General features: G+C 50.6%; 1 protein-coding gene across 1 annotated transcript in view; it reads right to left on the reverse strand.

The window, feature by feature from the left end:
* Window positions 1-19,432, reverse strand: part of LOC138279442 (vomeronasal type-2 receptor 26-like) — a 344,592-nt gene extending 325,160 nt beyond the window's left edge. The window contains exons 1-2 of the mRNA XM_069219404.1: window positions 19,407-19,432; window positions 18,861-19,152 (exon numbers count right to left, since the gene is read on the reverse strand). Coding sequence (XP_069075505.1) covers window positions 18,861-19,152; window positions 19,407-19,432 — 318 coding nt within the window. The remainder of the gene's footprint in view (window positions 1-18,860; window positions 19,153-19,406) is intronic.
* Between the last annotated feature and the right edge of the window lie 234 nt (window positions 19,433-19,666).

Here is a 19,666-nt window from a genome sequence, read left to right on the forward strand (position 1 = left end):
TCATCAGGTCCACAAAAACACTCTGGTGGGGGTGTTGGGCCTAAATCCTCTTCAAAACATAATCAAGAAAAGAAACCATGGTGCTATTTATGTAAAGTAAAAGGCCATTGGACAACAGATCCCAGTTGTCCAAAGAAAAGCACCAAGCCTCCTACCACTACAACCCCTACTGCTACACCTAGTGTCCCTACTAATAGCAGTGGTGGTGGGATCAAACCTACTAATAGCCAATCCAAGGGAGTAGCTGGGCTCACTTTTGGTAACTTAGTTGGGGTTGGTCTGATTAGGGAGACCACAGAGGCTGTGTTAGTCTCTGAGGGGGCTATTGATTTAGCCACCTTGGTTTCTTGTCCCCTTAACATGGATAAGTACAAGCAACTACCCCTAATAAATGGTGTTGAGGTCCAGGCCTACAGGGACACAGGTGCCAGTGTCACAATGGTGATTGAGAAACTTGTACACCCTGAACAACACCTACTTGGTCACTGTAGGAAAGTACCATCTTGCCTGGCATGTTACCCCCATTTTTCACTGTATATATGTTGTTTTAGTTGTATGTGTCACTGGGACCCTGCCACACAGGGCCCCAGTGCTCATAAGTGTGCCTGACTGTGTTACCTGTGTAGTGACTAACTGTCTCACTGAGGCTCTGCTAACCAGAACCTCAGTGGTTATGCTCTCTCATTACTTTCAAATTGTCACTAACAGTCTAGTGACCAATTTTACCAATTTACATTGGCTTACTGGAACACCCTTATAATTCCCTAGTATATGGTACTGAGGTTCCCAGGGTATTGGGGTTCCAGGAGATCCCTATGGGCTGCAGCATTTCTTTTGCCACCCATAGGGAGCTCTGACAATTCTTACACAGGCCTGCCACTGCAGCCTGAGTGAAATAATGCACACATTATTTCACAGCCATTTTCACTGCACTTAAGTAACTTATAAGTCACCTATATGTCTATCCTTTACCTGGTAAAGGTTAGGTGCAATGTTACTTAGTGTGTGGGCACCCTGGCACTAGCCAAGGTGCCCCCACATTGTTCAGGGCAAATTCCCTGACTTTGTGAGTGCGGGGACACCATTACATGCGTGTTCTACACATAGGTCACTACCTATGTGTAGCTTCACAATGGTAACTCCGAATATGGCCATGTAACATGTCTAAGATCATGGAATTGCCCCCTCTATACCATCCTGGCATAGTTGGCAAAATTCCATGCTCCCAGTGGTCTGTAGCACAGACCCTGGTACTGCCAAACTGCCTTTTCAGGGCTCACACTGCAGCTGCTGCCAACCCCACAGACAGGCTTCTGCCCTCCTGGGGTCCAGCCAGGCCTGGCCCAGGATGGCAGAACAAAGGACTTCCTCAGAGAGGGGGTGTTACACCCTCTCCCTTTGGAAAATGGTGTGAAGGCAAGGGAGGAGTAGCCTCCCCCAGCCTCTGGAAATGCTTTCTTGGGCACAGATGTGCCCAATTCTGCATAAGCCAGTCTACACCAGTTCAGGGACCCCTCAGCCCTGCTTAGGCGCAAAACTGGACAAAGGAAAGGGGAGTGACCACTCCCCTGACCTGCACCTCCCCTGGGAGGTGCCCAGAGCTCCTCCAGTGTGCTCCAGACCTCTGCCATCTTGGAAACAGAGGTGCTGCTGGCACACTGGACTGCTCTGAGTGACCAGTCCAAGCAGGTGACGTCAGAGACTCCTTCTGATAGGCTCCTTCAGGTGTTGCTAGCCTATCCTCTGTCCTAGGTAGCCAAACTCTCTTTTCTGGCTATTTAGGGTCTCTGTCTCTGGGGAAACTTCAGATAACGAATGCATGAGCTCATCAGAGTTCCTCTGCATCTCTCTCTTCACCTTCTGCCAAGGAATCGACTGCTGACCGCGCTGGAAGCCTGCAAAACTGTAACAAAGTAGCTAAGACGACTACTGCGACCTTGTAACGCTGCTCCTGCCACCTTCTCGACTGCTTTCCTGGTGGTGCATCCTGTGGGGGTAGTCTGCCTCCTCTCTGCATCAGAAGCTCCGAAGAAATCTCCCGTGGGTCGACGGAATCTTCCCCCTGCAACCGCAGGCACCAAAAAGCTGCATTACCGGTCCCTTGGGTCTCCTATCAGCACGACGAGCGAGGTCCCTCGAATCCAGCGACTCTGTCCAAGTGACCCCCACAGTCCAGTGACTCTTCAGCCCAAGTTTGGTGGAGGTAAGTCCTTGCCTCACCTCGCTGGGCTGCATTGCTGGGAACCGCGACTTTGCAGCTACTCCGGCCCCTGTGCACTTCCGGCGGAAATCCTTTGTGCACAGCCAAGCCTGGGTCCACGGCACTCTAACCTGCATTGCACGACTTTCTAAGTTGGTCTCCGGCGACGTGGGACTCCTTTGTGCAACTTCGGCGAGCACCGTTTCACGCATCCTTGTAGTGCCTGTTTGTGGCACTTTTGCAGGAGCTACCTGCTTCAGTGAGGGCTCTCTGTCTTGCTCGACGTCCCCTCTCTCTTCAGGTCCAATTTGCGACCTCCTGGTCCCTCCTAGGCCCCAGCAGCGTCCAAAAACGCCAAACGCACAATTTGCAGCTAGCAAGGCTTGTTGGCGTTCTTTCAGCGGGAAAATACTTCTGCACGACTCTCCTTGGCGAGTGGGATTCGTCCACCAAAGGGAAAGTCTCTAGCCCTTTTCGTTCCTGCAGAAACCTCAGCTTCTTCTGTCCTGTCGAAGCTTCTTTGCACCCGCAGCTGGCATTTCCTGGGCATCTGCCCATCTCCGACTTGCTTGTGACTTTTGGACTTGGTCCCCTTGTTCCACAGGTACCCTAGATTGGAAATCCACAGTTGTTGCATTGCTGGTTTGTGTCTTTCCTGCATTATTCCTCTAACACGACTATTTTGTCCTTAGGGGAACTTTAGTGCACTTTGCACTCACTTTTCAGGGTCTTGGGGAGGGTTATTTTTCTAACTCTCACTATTTTCTAATAGTCCCAGCGACCCTCTACAAGTTCACATAGGTTTGGGGTCCATTCATGGTTCGCATTCCACTTTTGGAGTATATGGTTTGTGTTGCCCCTATCCCTATGTTTCCCCATTGCATCCTATTGTAACTATACATTGTTTGCACTGTTTTCTAAGACTATACTGCATATTTTTGCTATTGTATATATATCTTGTGTATATTTCCTATCCTCTCACTGAGGGTACACTCTAAGATACTTTGGCATATTGTCATAAAAATAAAGTACCTTTATTTTTAGTATAACTGTGTATTGTGTTTTCTTATGATATTGTGCATATGACACTAAGTGGTACTGTGGTAGCTTCACACGTCTCCTAGTTCAGCCTAAGCTGCTCTGCTAAGCTACCATTATCTATCAGGCTAAGCTGCTAGACACCCTATACACTAATAAGGGATAACTGGGCCTGGTGCAAGGTGTAAGTACCCCTTGGTACTCACTACAAGCCAGTCCAGCCTCCTACAAGCTCTGTGGTGGTATGTACCAGTAGTGGGGAGGGACCCACTCCTTGTATTGGATCCAAGGGATGAAAAAACACATACACACCCATGAAAACTGCTTTACTTGTCAGGTTTGGGCTGACACCTGAGAAATACTGTCAGATGTTCAAGGACAGCACCAAACTCTCCACCCAGAACTAGGTAGACTTTTTTGATTTCTCCAGTAAGGCACTGAATGGATGGGTGTAGGGCAGTAAAGTAGATGACTATTTGGGGTGATATAATTTGATACTGAAAGAGCATATGTTCAGTGTTTGCTTTACAGAGTTGCACCATCACCAGGTTGACAGTAAGCTGACTGATCCTAGAAAGCTTGCTGAGGAGGTGGACCTCTGGGTTAGCAGCAAAGTGTCCAAGAAGGTACGTGGGGCGGACATCCACAAAGGTAGTCCTGGTTCCTACTAAAAGAAAGAGGAGGGACAAAAACTGAAAAATAAGGAGTTCTCAAAAGGCCCTCAAAACAATGCCCGGGGGGTGGTAAGAAGTCCCCACCTGAATGTGACAAGAAGCCAGGATACTTTGACAATAAGAAAGGGAAGTTTAGCCCCAAATGCTTAGAGTGCTTCAAGTTTGGACACTATAAGAGTGACTCCCAGTGTCCCAAGTGGGCACAGCTCCCCATTGGAAGGCAGACACCTGGGTTGGCTAGTGTGACGCTCGGTGGGCAGATGGTCCCAGTTAGCTTTGGGGAGCGGATAGAGGTGTCACTAGTATCCCTGGGAGATAAGGAAATGGTACCAAAGCCCACATGCCTGCCCATACTTCAATGACCCATGATACGGCCTGGCAGTGTTCTGCTGGCGGACGCTGCTGCTGGCAGCAGCACCCCATCCCGTCTCCTGCCGGAGGACCCCCTCACAAAAGGTAAGTGGGGTGCTCCGACAGAGTTAGGGGGATAAGGGGTGTTGTGTGTATATCTGGGGGTCTGTAGGTATGTCTGTGCCTGCCTGAATGCGGGTGCATGTTGCATGTTGTGTGTGTGTGCATGTATGGATGTGTGAATGCGTGTATGTTGTGTTGTGTGAATGCGTGTGTGCTTGTATGTATGTGTGTGTGGATGTGTGTGTGAATGGATATATGCATGCGTGGATGAATATGGGAATGATGGTGTGAATGCGTGTGGGCATGAAGGTGCATGAATGAATGGGGGGTCTGGAGAGGGAGGGGAGGGGAGGTGGGGGAAACCTGGGGAGGGAGAGGGGGGTATGGAAGACCCTATCAGTGACAGGGAAGGAATTCCCTGTCACTGATATTGCCTACCATCATGGTTTTCGTGGCGGTAAGTAAGCCACAAAAACCATGGCGGCAGGCCGGGTCATAATCCAGCTGGCAGGCTAGTGACAGCCCCCGGGCTGGAGACTGAAATCTCCAGTCCGGGGGTCTTTACCACCGTGGCGGGCGGTGTGGTACATTGGCAGTTTGGCTTGAGCCGAACCACCAATGTCGTAATATGGAGAAAAGTACCGCCAGCCTGTTGGCAGTACTTTCCTCCATATTAACGCCGTCTGCAGGGGTCATAATGACCCCCTAAGACTCTTAGGCCCTGATTTATACTTCTTTTTGCTGCATTACTGTCATTTTCTGACGCAAAATTGTATTTTGTAAGTTTGTGCCGCTTTTCCGTCAATAAATGACTGTAATGCGACGCAAAAAAGTTTAAATCAGAGCCTTATTCTTTCAAAAATTCATATCTTGACTTGTGTATGTTGGATTTTTGTCGCTTTGGTAATTATTACCTAATTTTCTGACCTGGTGTGATGTCCATTTTGTAGTGTTTCAACTGTATTACTGCGTGTGTTGGTACAAATACTCTATACATTGCTTCTGAAGTTAAGCCTGCCAGCTTGTGCCAAGCTACCAAGGGGCTGAGCGGAGGATAACTGAGGGTGATTGTCCTTTACCCTGACTAGAGTGAGAGTCCTTGCTTGGACAGGGGGTAACCTGACTGCCAATCAAAGACTCCATTTCTAACAGTGTGCATGCTTCAGTTAATGCAGGGTCTGTAGTTAGTGCATGCACTGTAGTTAGTGTGCATGCTGTAGTTAGTGCGCATGCTGTAGTTCATGCTGTAGTTAGTGCACACGATTTACTTGGAATCAGGTTCACGGATCCTTTCTGCTCAGATGCACAGTCACAGGACGTGATTGGGATTGTGACATGCTCCGTTGTATTCCAAAGGACGTACAAGACAAGCAGCAGAAAGTGGACACTTTGGCCCTCATTACAACCCTGGCGGTCGGTGGTAAAGCGGCGGTAAGACCGCCAACAGGCCGGCGGTAAAAAAAATGTAATCACGACCATGGCGGAAACCGCCAACATAGACAGCTACTTTAACACTCCGACCGCCACAGCGGTAGAAACAAACAGCATGGCGGTCACTGCCAACAGACAGGCGGAAGACAATGTACCGCCCACACTATTATGAGAGGCCAATCCGCCACCTTTTCCCGGGGCGGATTCAACACAAACAAAAACACGGCGGAAACAGGACTTGGAAGAGGAAACACTCACCCCTACACAACGCACGAGGAACCAGGACTCCATGGAGCCAGAACTCCAAATCCTCCCTGCGATAGTATTCCTGCTCCTCTACCAGGAGCATGAAAGATGACGGCGATGACCACGGTGAGTACTGCACCTACAACACAGGGGAGGGGGGAGGGAAAAGGGAGTGACACACACATGCAACACGCAACACCCCCACCCCCACCCTCACCCACAACAACACACACACCAATACATGCTGCAACAATAGATTTACACCTCCCAACCCCCCTGGAAGAACGCAATGACAAAAAGAAATGATTGTAACGATTGTAATCAATAAAAATCCATTAGTCAAAACTTTAAATACAGTATAAACAATTACGTACACCAACTATACAAGTCCGGATAGTGCACAATTCAAAGTCCGTGGACCACTGGGCCCAAAATGCATGGGCGAGGCCCACACTCGATACCAGACTGCAAACGGAGAGAACACTGCTGGGGCATCAGATCAAAATGAAACAGGCACCTCAGGGGGAAGGGAAGGGGGGCACCTCAGCGGGATGATTGCACAACGCCAGCTCCACGAGGGGGCTCCATGCCCACTGCTTTATCCTGAGGAGTGCAAAGCCCCAGTCTCTCAAGTCTCTCCAGTGGGTGAATTGCCCACTGCTTTATCCTGGGGAGTGCAAAGCCACAGTCTCTCAAGTCTTTTCAGTGGGTGGGTTGCCCACTGCTTTATCCTGGGGAGTGCAAAGCCACAGTCTCTCAAGTCTTTTCAGTGGGTGGGTTGCCCACTGCTTTATCCTGGGTAGTGAAAAGCCATAGTCTCTCAAGTCTTTTCAGTGGGTGGTTTGCACACTGCTCTATCCTGGGGAGTGCAAAGCCACAGTCTCTCAAGTGGATGTATCTCTCCACTGGTTCTGGAGGGGGCTTTGTGCCCAGAGTGCTTCATCCTGCCAAGGATTGAGGTAGTGGATGTGATACTCCACTGGTTCTGGAGGGGGCTTTGTGCCCAGAGTGCTTCATCCTGCCATGGACTGAGGTAGTGGATGCCTTTCTCCACTGGTTCTGGAGGGGGCTTTGTGCCCAGAGTGCTTCATCCTTCCAAGGACTGAGGTAGTGGATGCCTTTCTCCACTGGTTCTGGAGGGGGCTTTGTGCCCAGAGTGCTTCATCCTTCCAAGGACTGAGGTAGTGGATGTGATACTCCACTGGTTCTGGAGGGGGCTTTGTGCCCAGAGTGCTTCATCCTGCCATGGACTGAGGTAGCGGATGCCTTTCTCCGCTGGTTCCGGAGGGGGCTTAGTGCCCAGAGTGCTTCATCCTGCCAAGTACTGGGGTAGTGGATGCCTTTCTCCACTGGTTCTGGAGGGGGCTTTGTGCCCAGAGTGCTTCATCCTGCCAAGGACTGAGGTAGTGGATGTGATACTCCACTGGTTCTGGAGGGGGCTTTGTGCCCAGAGTGCTTCATCCTGCCATGGACTGAGGTAGTGGATGCCTTTCTCCACTGGTTCTGGAGGGGGCTTTGTGCCCAGAGTGCTTCATCCTGCCATGGACTGAGGTAGTGGATGCCTTTCTCCACTGGTTCTGGAGGGGGCTTTGTGCCCAGAGTGCTTCATCCTTCCAAGGACTGAGGTAGTGGATGTGATACTCCACTGGTTCTGGAGGGGGCTTTGTGCCCAGAGTGCTTCATCCTGCCATGGACTGAGGTAGCGGATGCCTTTCTCTGCTGGTTCCGGAGGGGGCTTTGTGCCCAGAGTGCTTCATCGTGCCAAGTACTGGGGTAGTGGATGCCTTTCTCCACTGGTTCTGGAGGGGGCTTTGTGCCCAGAGTGCTTCATCCTTCCAAGGACTGAGGTAGTGGATGTGATACTCCACTGGTTCTGGAGGGGGCTTTGTGCCCAGAGTGCTTCATCCTGCCTAGGACTGAGGTAGTGGATGCCTTTCTCCACTGGTTCTGGAGGGGGCTTTGTGCCCAGAGGGCTCCATCCTGCCAAGGACTGAGGTAGTGGATGCCTTTCTCCACTGGTTCTGGAGGGGGCTTTGTGCCCAGAGTGCTTCATCCTTCCAAGGACTGAGGAAGTGGATGTGATACTCCACTGGTTCTGGAGGGGGCTTTGTGCCCAGAGTGCTTCATCCTGCCTAGGACTGAGGTAGTGGATGCCTTTCTCCACTGGTTCTGGAGGGGGCTTTGTGCCCAGAGTGCTTCATCCTGCCAAGGATTGAAGTAGTGGATGTGATACTCCACTGGTTCTGTAGGAGCCTTTGTGCCCAGAGTGCTTCAACCTTCCAAGGACTAAGGTAGTGGATGTGACACTCCACTGATGGTGGTGCAACATTCAAGCTGCCCAGGCTCCTGGAACTGACCACCAGCCTCGTACGACTGACCACTGGGGATGGCAGCCATGTCTGCGGTGGCGACACTGGCTCAGGATGTCACGGGCCCGCTGGCAGTGCTGGCGGCGGTGTCAGTAGCGGCGGTGCTGGTGGCGGTGTCAGTGGCGGCAGTGCTTGCGGTGGACTCTGTGGCATCGGTGCTGGCGGCAGGCTCTGTGGCATCGGTGCTGGCGGCGGACTCTGCGGAAACAGTGCTGGCCGTTGTCTTTGTGGTGGCGATGCAGTGGCGGGCTCACTGACTGCGGTGCTGGTGGCGGCCTCACTGACTGCAGTGCTGACGGCTGTGTCAGTAGCGGGGGTGCTGGTGGCGGTCTCACTGACTGCGGTGCTGGCGAAGGGCTCAGTGTCTGCGGTGCTGGTGAAGGGCTCAGAGACTGCGGTGCTGGTGGCGGTGTCTATGACGGCGGTGCAGGTGGCGTGCCGGTGGCGGTCTTGTCCGCCGTGCAGGTTGGCGTCGACGTGGACCTAAATTTGATATTTTGGCCCTTCCCCACCTTGGATGGTGGTGCAGCTGTCTTCCCACTTTCCACTTTTGTTTTGCCTGAGCCCTTAGTGGCAGGTGTTTTTACCTTCTCCCTCCGGGATGTGGGAAACATTTTCTGTTTTTGAGGTTGGGGAATGTCCTTGCCCTCGCTCCTTGGGACATAGGCACCCCAGTTGCTTGGCGCACTTGTAGGAGGCTGGACTGGTTTGTAGTGAGTACCAAGGGGTACTTACACCTTGCACCAGGCCCAGGTATCCCTTATTAGTGTATAGGGTTCTAGCAGCTTAGGCTGATAGATAATGGTAGCTTAGCAGAGCAGCTTAGGCTGAACTAGGAGACGAGTGAAGCTCCTACAGTACCACTAGTGTCATATTTCACATGAAAATAGTAAGGGTTAGAAAAATACCCCACCCCAAGACCCTGAAAAGTGAGTGCAAAGTGCACTAAAGTTCCCCAAAGGACATAGAAGTCGTGATAGGGGAATTCTGCAGGAAAGACACAAACCCGCAATGCAACAACAATGGATTTCCAGTCGAGGGTACCTGTGGAACAAGGGGACCAAGTCCAAAAGTCACAAGCAAGTCGGAGATGGGCAGATGCCCAGGAAATGCCAGCTGTGGGTGCAAAGAAGCTGCTACTGGACATTAGAAGCTGAGGATTCTGCAGGAACGACAAGGGATAGAGACTTCCCCTTTGGAGGATGGATCCCGCATGCCGTGGAGAGTCGTGCAGAAGTATTTTACCGCCGAAAGACCGCCAACAAGCCTTGCTAGTTGCAAGTCGTGCGGTTAGCGTTTTTGGATGCTGCTGTGGCCCAGGATGGACCAGGATGTCGCCAATTGCGTCTGGGGACAGAGGGGGCGTCGAGCAAGACAAGGAGCCCTATCAGAAGCAGGCAGCACCCTCAGAAGTGCCAGAAGAGGCATGACGAAGAAGAGTGAAATGGTGCTCACCTGAAGTTGCACAAAGGAGTCCCACGTCGCAGGAGAACAACTTAGGAAGTCGTGCAATGCAGGTTAGAGTGCTGTGGACCCAGGCTTGGCTGTGCACAAAGGATTTCCACCGGAAGTGCACAGAGGCCGGAGTAGCTGCAAAAGTCACAGTTCCCAACAATGCAGTCTGGCGTGGGGAGGCAAGGACTTACCTCCACCAAACTTGGACTGAAGAGTCACTGGACTATGGGAGTTACTTGGACAGAGTTGCTGGATTCAAGGGACCTCGCTCGTCGTGCTGAGAGGAGACCCAAGGGACCGGTGATGCAGTTCTTTGGTGCCTGCGGTTGCAATGGGACGATTCCGTCGACCCACGGGAGATTTCTTCGCAGCTTCTGGTGCAGAGAGGAGGCAGACTACCCCCACAGCATGTACCACCAGAAAAACAGTTGAGAAGGCGGCAGGATCAGCGTTACAAGGTCGCAGTAGTCGTCTTTGCTACTTTGTTGCAGTTTTGCAGGCTTCCAGCGTGGTCAGCAGTCGATTCCTTGGCAGAAGGTGAAGAGAGAGATGCAGAGGAACTCTGATGAGTTCTTGCATTCGTTATATAAGGAATTCCCCAAAGCAGAGACCCTAAATAGCCAGAAAAGAGGGTTTGGCTACTTAGGAGAGAGGATAGGCTAGCAACACCTGAAGGAGCCTATCAAAAGGAGTCTCTGACGTCACCTGCTGGCCCTGGCCACTCAGAGCAGTCCAGTGTGCCAGCAGCACCTCTGTTTCCAAGATGGCTAGTGCCAGGGTGCCCACACACTAAGTAACTTGGCACCTAACCTTCACCAGGTAAAGGTTAGACATATAGGTAACTTATAAGTTACTTAAGTGCAGTGAAAATGGCTGTGAAATAATGTGTGCATTATTTCACTCAGGCTGCAGTGGCAGGCCTGTGTAGTATTTGTCAGAGCTCCCTATGGGTGGCAAAAGAAATGCTGCAGCCCATAGGGATCTCCTGGAACCCCAATACCCTGGGTACCTCAGTATCATATACTAGGGAATTATAAGGGTGTTCCAGTAAGCCAATGTAAATTGGTAAAATTGGTCAATAGCCTGTTAGTGACAATTTGAAAGAAATGAGAGAGCATAACCACTGAGGTTCTGGATAGCAGAGCCTCAGTGAGACAGTTAGTCACTACACAGGTAACACATTCAGGCACACTTATGAGCACTGGGGCCCTGGCTGGCAGGGTCCCAGTGACATATACAACTAAAACAACATATATACAGTGAAAAATGGGGGTAACAGGCCAGGCAAGATGGTACATTCCTACACAACCCCCCCCCCAAACGAAGGACAATAAGACTAGCCATGACCTGATGAGTCTTCATTGTCTAAGTGGAAATATCTGGAGAGTCCATCTGCATTGGAGTGGCTACTCCCAGGTCTATGTTCCACTGTATAGTCCATTCCCTGTAGGGATATGGACCACCTCAATAATTTAGGATTTTCACCTTTCATTTGTTTTAGCCAAAGTAGAGGTTTGTGGTCTGTCTGAACAATGAAGTGAGTGCCAAACAGGTATGGCCTCAACTTCTTCAGTGCCCAGACCACAGCAAAGGCCTCCCTCTCAATGGCAGACCAACGCTTTTCTCTAGGGGTCAACCTCCTACTAATAAAAGCAACAGGTTGATCCTGGCCCTCAGAATTAAGTTGTGATAGGACTGCCCCTACTCCTAATTCAGATGCATCAGTTTGGACATAGAATTGTTTAGAGTAACAAGGGCTTTTCAGGACAGGTGCAGGGCACATGGCCTGCTTCAGCTCCTCAAAAGCTTTCTGACAGTTTGCTGTCCATAATACCTTTTTAGGCATTTTCTTGGATGTGAGGTCATTAAGAGGGGCTGCAAAGGAGCCATAGTTCTTAATGAACCTCCTGTAATACCCAGTGAGGCCCAGGAAGGCTCTCATCTGAGTCTGAGTAGTAGGGGGAACCCAATCTATAATAGTTTGGATTTTCCCCTGAAGTGGTGCAATCTGTTCCCCACCAACAAGGTGTCCCAGATAAACCACCTTTCCCTGCCCTATCTGGCACTTTGAAGCCTGGATAGTGAGGCCTGCCTTTTGCAGGGCCTCCAAAACTTTCCATAGGTGGACCAGGTGATCATCCCAGCTGGAGCTAAAGACAGCTATATCGTCCAAATATGCTGCACTGAAAGCTTCCAGCCCTTGCAGGACTGTGTTCACCAACCTCTGAAAAGTGGCAGGTGCATTTTGCAATCCAAAAGGCATTACTGTGAACTGGTAATGGCCTCCTATGGTTGAAAATGCAGTTTTAGGTTTAGCATCTTCTGATAATTTGATCTGCCAATACCCTGCAGTCAAATCAAAAGTGCTTAGATACTTGGCAGATGCCAGTGTATCTATAAGCTCATCTGCCCTGGGTATAGGGTGAGCATCAGTTTTGGTTACCTGGTTGAGACCTCTGTAGTCAACACAAAACCGCATTTCCTTCTTTCCATCTTTGGAATGAGGTTTTGGTACAAGTACCACAGGAGAGGCCCATGGACTTTCAGAGTGCTCAACCACTCCCAGTTCTAACATTTTCTGTACCTCTTGCTTTATGCAGTCTCTGACATGGTCAGGCTGCCTATAGATTTTACTTTTGACAGGCAAGCTGTCTCCAGTATCTATAGTGTGCTCACGCCAAGAAGTGGTACCTGGCACAGTAGAGAAGAGTTCAGAAAACTGACCCAGGAGATTTATGCAGTGGTCTTTCTGCTCAGCAGTAAGACAATCTGCCAAAACTACACCTTCCACTAGCGCATCTTGCTCTGTGGATTAGAAGAGATCAGGTAGAGGATCACTGTCTTCTTCCTGTCCCTCATCAGTTGCCATGAGCAGGGTGAGATCAGCCCTATCATAGTAGGGTTTCAGGCGGTTGACATGGAGCACCCTAAGAGGACTCCTGGCAGTGCCTAAGTCAACCAAGTAGGTGACTTCACCCTTCTTTTCAACAATTGTGTGGGGTCAACTCCATTTATCTTGGAGTGCTCTTGGGGCCACAGGCTCCAAGACCCACACTTTCTGCCCTGGTTGGTACTGAACCAAAACAGCCTTCTGGTCATGCCATTGCTTCTGGAGCTCTTGGCTGGCCTGAAGGTTTTTACTGGCCTTTTTCATGTACTCAGCCATCCTTGATGTGAGGCCAAGTACATAATCCACAATATCTTGCTTTGGATCTTTTAAAGGTTGTTCCCAACCCTCCTTGACAAGTGTTAGTGGACCCCTAACAGGGTGTCCAAAAAGGAGTTCAAAGGGGCTGAAGCCCACTCCTTTCTGGGGTACCTCCCTGTAGGCAAAAAGGAGGCATGGTAAAAGGATATCCCATCTCCTGCGGAGTTTGTCTGGGAGTCCCATAATCATGCCTTTGAGAGTTTTATTAAACCTCTCCACCAGTCCATTTGTTTCTGGATGATAGGGTGTGGTGAACTTGTATGTCACCCCATACTCTTTCCACATGGCCTTCAAGTAAGCAGACATGAAATTGCTTCCTCTGTCTGAAACTACCTCTTTTGGGAAGCCCACCCTGGAAAAGATTCCCAGGAGGGCCTTTGCCACTGCAGGAGCTGTAGTGGTCCTTAGAGGAATTGCCTCAGGATATCTGGTGGCATGGTCCACTACCACCAAGATAAACCTATTGCCTGAAGCAGTAGGAGGGTCAAGGGGGCCAACTATGTCAACCCCTACCCTTTCAAAGGGAACCCCAACTATGCTAGGTTGTCTGCTAATGGGCAGGCTATGAAGTTTCCCTCCCACATCTTTTGCTAGGGGTGCCCTAGAATCAGAGTGGGAACCATCAGCTAACTTTTCAACAGGGGTGCCAGCTCTGGCCTTATCCTGTTCAATAAGAAAATTCACTAACAGTTCTCTAGAGGGGTTCTTCCCTACACTTAAACCTCTTTCTATGCAGAGACTCCTTGCTCCTTTCCAGCTAAGGTGATCATATGCAATTTTGGACAGATCAACAGTTTGACCTGTACCAGACATTTTTAGAAGAGTTTAAGTGATAGAAAAAGTGAAGAAAAAGTTTTTTTTCTAAAACCAACAATGCAGTCTGGCGTGGGGAGGCAAGGACTTACCTCCACCAAACTTGGATTGAAGAGTCACTGGACCGTGGGGGTCACTTGGACAGTCTTGCTGGATTCAAGGGACCTCGCTCGTCGTCGTGAGAGGAGACCCAAGGGACCGTGATGCAGCTTTTTGGTGCCTGCGTTGGCAGGGGGAAGATTCCGTCGACCCACCGGAGAGTTCTTCGCAGCTTCTGATGCAGAGAGGAGGCAGACTACCCCCACAGGATGCACCACCAAGAAAAACAGTCGAGAAGGCAGCAGGAGCGGTGTTACAATGTTGCAGTAGTCGTCTTAGCTACTTTGTTGCAGTTTTGCAGGCTTCCAGCGCGGTCAGCTGTCGATTTCTTGGCAGAAGGTGAAGAGGGAGATGCAGAGGAACTCTGATGAGCTCTTGCATTCGTTATCTGAGGAATCCCCAAAGAAAGAGACCCTAAATAGCCAGAAAAGAGGGTTTGGCTACTTAGGAGAGAGGATAGGCTACTAACACCTGAAGGAGCCTATCAGAAGGAGTCTCTGACGTCAGCAGAGGGCACTGGCCACTCAGAACAGTCCAGTGTGCCAGCAGCACCTCTGTTTCCAAGATGGCAGAGGGCTGGAGCACATTGGAGGAGCTCTGGGCACCTCCCAGGGAAGGTGCATGTAGGAAAGTACCATCTTGCCTGGCATGTTACCCCCATTTTTCACTGTATATATGTTGTTTTAGTTGTATGTGTCACTGGGACCCTGCAACACAGGGCCCCAGTGCTCATAAGTGTGCCTGACTGTGTTACCTGTGTAGTGACTTTGCATTGTCCAAAGGGGCATAGGAAGTGGAGCTAGGGCAGTTGATGGATGGACAGGGTGACGAAGTGGGACAGAAGGATGACATTCAGGGTGGTCTCATTTCTTGGCAGGGGTCTTGGCATTGTTCTCTGTCTTTGTCCTGTATCTCATGGACCGTTTGCGGGGTGGATCTCCATCTGCAGGGGGTGGGGTGCTGGTGTCGTGGTCCTGTGTTGGTGCCTCCTGTCCACTAGCGCCGGCTGAGGTGGTGGGCAGTTCATCATCGAGTCTAGTGTCAGGGGCCCCTTGCTGTGCCACAGTGTCCCTCTTGGTGTTCACAAGGTCCTTCAGCACCCCTACAATGGTGACCAGGGTGGTGTTAATGGACTTCAAGTCCTCCCTGATCCCCAAATACTGTTTCTCCTGCAGCCGTTGGGTCTCCTGAAACTTGGCCAGTACCGCTGCCATCGTCTCCTGGGAATGATGGTACGCTCCCATGATGTTGGAGAGGGCCTCGTGGAGAGTGGGTTCCCTGAACCTGTCCTCCCCCTGTTGCACAGCAGTCCTCCCAGTTCCCCTGTTTTCGTGTTCCTCTGTCCCCTGAACCGTGTGCCCACTGCCACTGCCCCCAGGTCCCTGATGTTCTTGGGTTGGTGGGTTTGCCTGGGTTCCCTGTAGTGGTGGACACCCTGCTGCTTGACGTGTGCTGGGGACAGAGGTATGGGCCCGCTGGGTGGGTGCTGTGCTGGTGTTTCCTAAGGAGGGAGGCTCTGTGGTGGCATGTGCCAGTGTGTTGGGAACCGACTGTCCCGAGGTCCCAGATGGGCCGGGCTGGTCATCTAGATCCAGTTGGACAGAGATGCTGTCATCACTGAGGACCTTTTCTATGGGGGGTGTGGACATGTCTGGAATCTCCTCTCCGGTGACATTGGGTAGGGGTCCTGCAAGGGTGTAAAGGCATGATTATTGCATCTGTGTGTGCCATTGTGTGCAATGGGTGGGTGACCCTGTACCCCAGTGCTTACATTCTTGTCTAGGGCCTTGTGTGATTTGTTTTGGGGATTGTAGGAAGGTACCATCTTGCCTGGCATGTTACCCCCAATATTTTCACTGTATATATGTTGTTTTAGTTGTATGTGTGTAGGAGGCTGGACTGGTTTGTAGGGAGTACCAAGGGGTACTTACACCTTGCACCAGGCCCAGTTATCCCTTATTAGTGTATAGGGTGTCTAGCAGCTTAGGCTGATAGATAATGGTAGCTTAGCAGAGCAGCTTAGGCTGAACTAGGAGACGAGTGAAGCTCCTACAGTACCACTAGTGTCACTTGCACAATATCATAAGAAAACACAATACACAGATATACTAAAAATAAAGGTACTTTACTTTTATGACAATATGCCAAAAGTATCTCAGTGAGTACCCTCAGTATGAGGATAGCAAATATACCCAAGATATATATACACAATACCAAAAATATGCAGTATAGTCTTAGAAAACAGTGCAAACAATGTATAGTTACAATAGGATGCAATGGGAGCACATAGGGATAGGGGCAACACAAACCATATACTCCAAAAGTGGAATGCGACCCACGAATGGACCCCAAACCTATGTGACCTTGTAGAGGGTCGATGGGACTATTCGAAAATAGTAAGGGATAGAAAAATAGCCCACCCCAAGACCCTGAAAAGTGAGTGCAAAGTGCACTAAAGTTCCCCAAAGGACATAGAAGTTGTGATAGGGGAATTCTGCAGGAAAGACACAAACCAGCAATGCAACAACAATGGATTTCCAGTCGAGGGTACCTGTGGAACAAGGGGACCAAGTCCAAAAGTCACAAGCAAGTCGGAGATGGGCAGATGCCCAGGAAATTCCAGCTGTGGGTGCAAAGAAGCTGCTACTGGACAGTAGTAGCTGAGGATTCTGCAGGAACGACAAGGGCTGGAGACTTTCGCTTTGGAGGATGGATCCGCCACTCCGTGGAGAGTTGTGCAGAAGTAATTTCCTGCCGAAAGACCGCCAACAAACCTTGCTAGCTGCAAATCAAAAAGTTAGGGATTTTGGATGCTGCTGTAGCCCATGAGGGACCAGGATGTCGCCAATTGCGTCTGGGGAGAGAGGGGGCGTCGAGCAAGACAAAGAGCCCTCTCAGAAGCAGGCAGCACCCACAGAAGTGGCAGAACAGGCACTACGAAGAAGAGTGAAATGGTGCTCACCCGAAGTTGCACAAAGGAGTCCCACGTCGTCGGAGACCAACTTAGAAAGTCGTGCAATGTAGGTTAGAGTGCCGTGGACCCAGGCTTGGCTGTGCACAAAGGATTTCCGCCAGAAGTGCACAGAGGCCGGAGTAGCTGCAAAAGTCGCGGTTCCCAGCAATGCAGTCTGGCATGGGGAGGCAAGGACTTACCTCCAACAAACTTGGACTGAAGAGTCACTGGACTGTGTGGGTCTCTTGGACGGAGTTGCTGGATTCAAGGGACCTCGCTCGTCGTGCTGAGAGGAGACCCAAGGGACCGGTGATGCAGTTCTTTGGTGCCTGCGGTTGCAGGGGGACGATTCCGTCAACCCACAGGAGATTTCTTCGCAGCTTCTGGTGCAGAGAGGAGGCAGACTACCCCCACAGCATGCACCACCAGGAAAACAGTCGAGAAGGCGGCAGGATCAGCGTTACAAGGTCGCAGTAGTCGTCTTTGCTACTTTGTTGCAGTTTGCAGGCTTCCAGCGCGGTCAGCAGTCGATTCCTTGGCAGAAGGTGAAGAGAGAGATGCAGAGGAACTCTGATGAGCTCTTGCATTCGTTATCTAAGGAATTCCCCAAAGCAGAGACCCTAAATAGCCAGAAAAGAGGGTTTGGCTACTTAGGAGAGAGGATAGGCTAGCAACACCTAAAGGAGCCTATCAGAAGGAGTCTCTGACATCACCTGCTGGCCTGTCCACTCAGAGCAGTCCAGTGTGACAGCAGCACCTCTGTTTCCAAGATGGCAGAGGTCTGGAGCACACTGGAGGAGCTCTGGGCACCTCCCAGGGGAGGTGCAGGTCAGGGGAGTGGTCACTCCCCTTTCCTTTGTCCAGTTTCGCGCCAGAGCAGGGCTGAGGGGTCCCTGAACCGGTGTAGACTGGCTTATGCAGAAATGGGCAGCATCTGTGCCCATGAAAGCATTTCCAGAGGCTGGGGGAGGCTACTCCTCCCCCGCCTTCACACCATTTTCCAAAGGGAGAGGGTGTAACACCCTCTCTCTGAGGAAGTCCTTTGATCTGCCATCCTGGGCCAAGCCTGGCTGGACCCCAGGAGGGCAGAAACCTGTCTGAGGGGTTGGCAGCAGCAGCAGCTGCAGTGAAACCCCTGAAAAGGCAGTTTGGCAGTACCAGGGTCTGTGCTACAGACCACTGGGATCATGGGATTGTGCCAACTATGCCAGGATGGCATACAGGGGGCAATTCCATGATCATAGACATGTTACATGGCCATATTCGGAGTTACCATTGTGAAGCTACACATAGGTAGTGACCTATGTGTAGTGCACGCGTGTAATGGTGTACCCGCACTCACAAAGTCCGGGGAATTTGCCCTGAACAATGTGGGGGCACCTTGGCTAGTGCCAGGGTGCCCTCACACTAAGTAACTTTGCACCTAACCTTTACCAGGTAAAGGTTAGACATATAGGTGAGCACTATGAGCACTGGGCCCTGGCTAGCAGGATCCCAGTGAGACAGTGAAAACACCCTGACATACACTCACAAAGAGGCCAAAAGTGGGGGTAACAAGGCTAGAAAGAGGCTACTTTCTCACACCAGTTTATCAGTGAACTTTGGTGTGGCGGACTTGTATGGGTGTCTGGATTTTGGCAGATTCCGGCCTGTGGGTCGTAATAGCTGGGGCGGATTTCCGCGGCCGCAGAGGTGTGTTGGCGGTCTTCTGCACCGCAGTAAGTTTACGGCCAATGTTGTAATGAGGGCCATTGTCTAATTTGGTCCACGGTTACTTGATATCACTTTTGTACAAATGAAAAATTGATGTTTCTTGGAATGTTTTGGGTCCTGTGCATAATTTCTTATCCACGTTTTACAGGACATCTCTCCGAGGCCTTGAGCTGAGACCCCTGGTACTGAATGACTGGCAGTGTCCTAAGAAAAGCAATGAAAGAGGAGAAGTGAGGCGGCCGCCTACCTGCGGATACTTGTACAGCGCCAGGAGCTGGGCCATGGAGTAGGTGGTCGAAGAGGACAGGTCGCCGATGAAGCCCACCAGTGCGCCTTCGCTCTGACACCTGTAGTTTGGAACTGGCTCATTTTGCTGAGACATGATGCTCAGGGTGCTCTGAAGAGCCTTCATCTCACTAGCACAGGAGTCAAATATATGGTACCCCAGGGTGAGGTTTGGTAAAAGAGCGGGGTTTCGGTTAATCTCCTCCACAGCGTAGATGAAGACCAGGACCTGCAAAAGCTGCTGAAATGAACCCCTGAAAGAACAGGAAACACATTAGAAAATTACAGCTTTGTCACTGCTTTCAACGTGAGCAGAGTAACAAGAATATAGAGTAATGCACTGTACAGGAGATATTTGTTGTAGTGTTTTAAGAAGGTGATCATTTCAAGAACATTGCTGCAGCTTTCCTTGCTCTCTTTGTTTCATCCTAGTTTCTGATGACCTAAATGTGCTGCTTTTACCTGCTGAATGTTGCAGCAGATCACCTCAAAATCCCCCCATACATACCAGAGATTCTGGGAGTAATCTGCCATGGTCCAACAGTGCACCATCCGACATCACCCCACCCAGCCCCATGAAAACATGAAGCATCTTTGCAACTTGCTAGTCAAAGAGCTACAAGATCACCAGACTTGAAATTACTATGGCCATGGGAAAGGAACCAGCCTGTTATATTGGACCAGTATTGTAGGAAAGTACCATCTTGCCTGGCATGTTACCCCCATTTTTACTGTATGTATGTTTGCTTTCCCCTATGTGTCACTGGG

The sequence above is a fragment of the Pleurodeles waltl genome, chromosome 2_2, assembly GCF_031143425.1.
Source record: "Pleurodeles waltl isolate 20211129_DDA chromosome 2_2, aPleWal1.hap1.20221129, whole genome shotgun sequence".
NCBI classification, from domain to species: Eukaryota; Metazoa; Chordata; class Amphibia; order Caudata; family Salamandridae; genus Pleurodeles; species Pleurodeles waltl.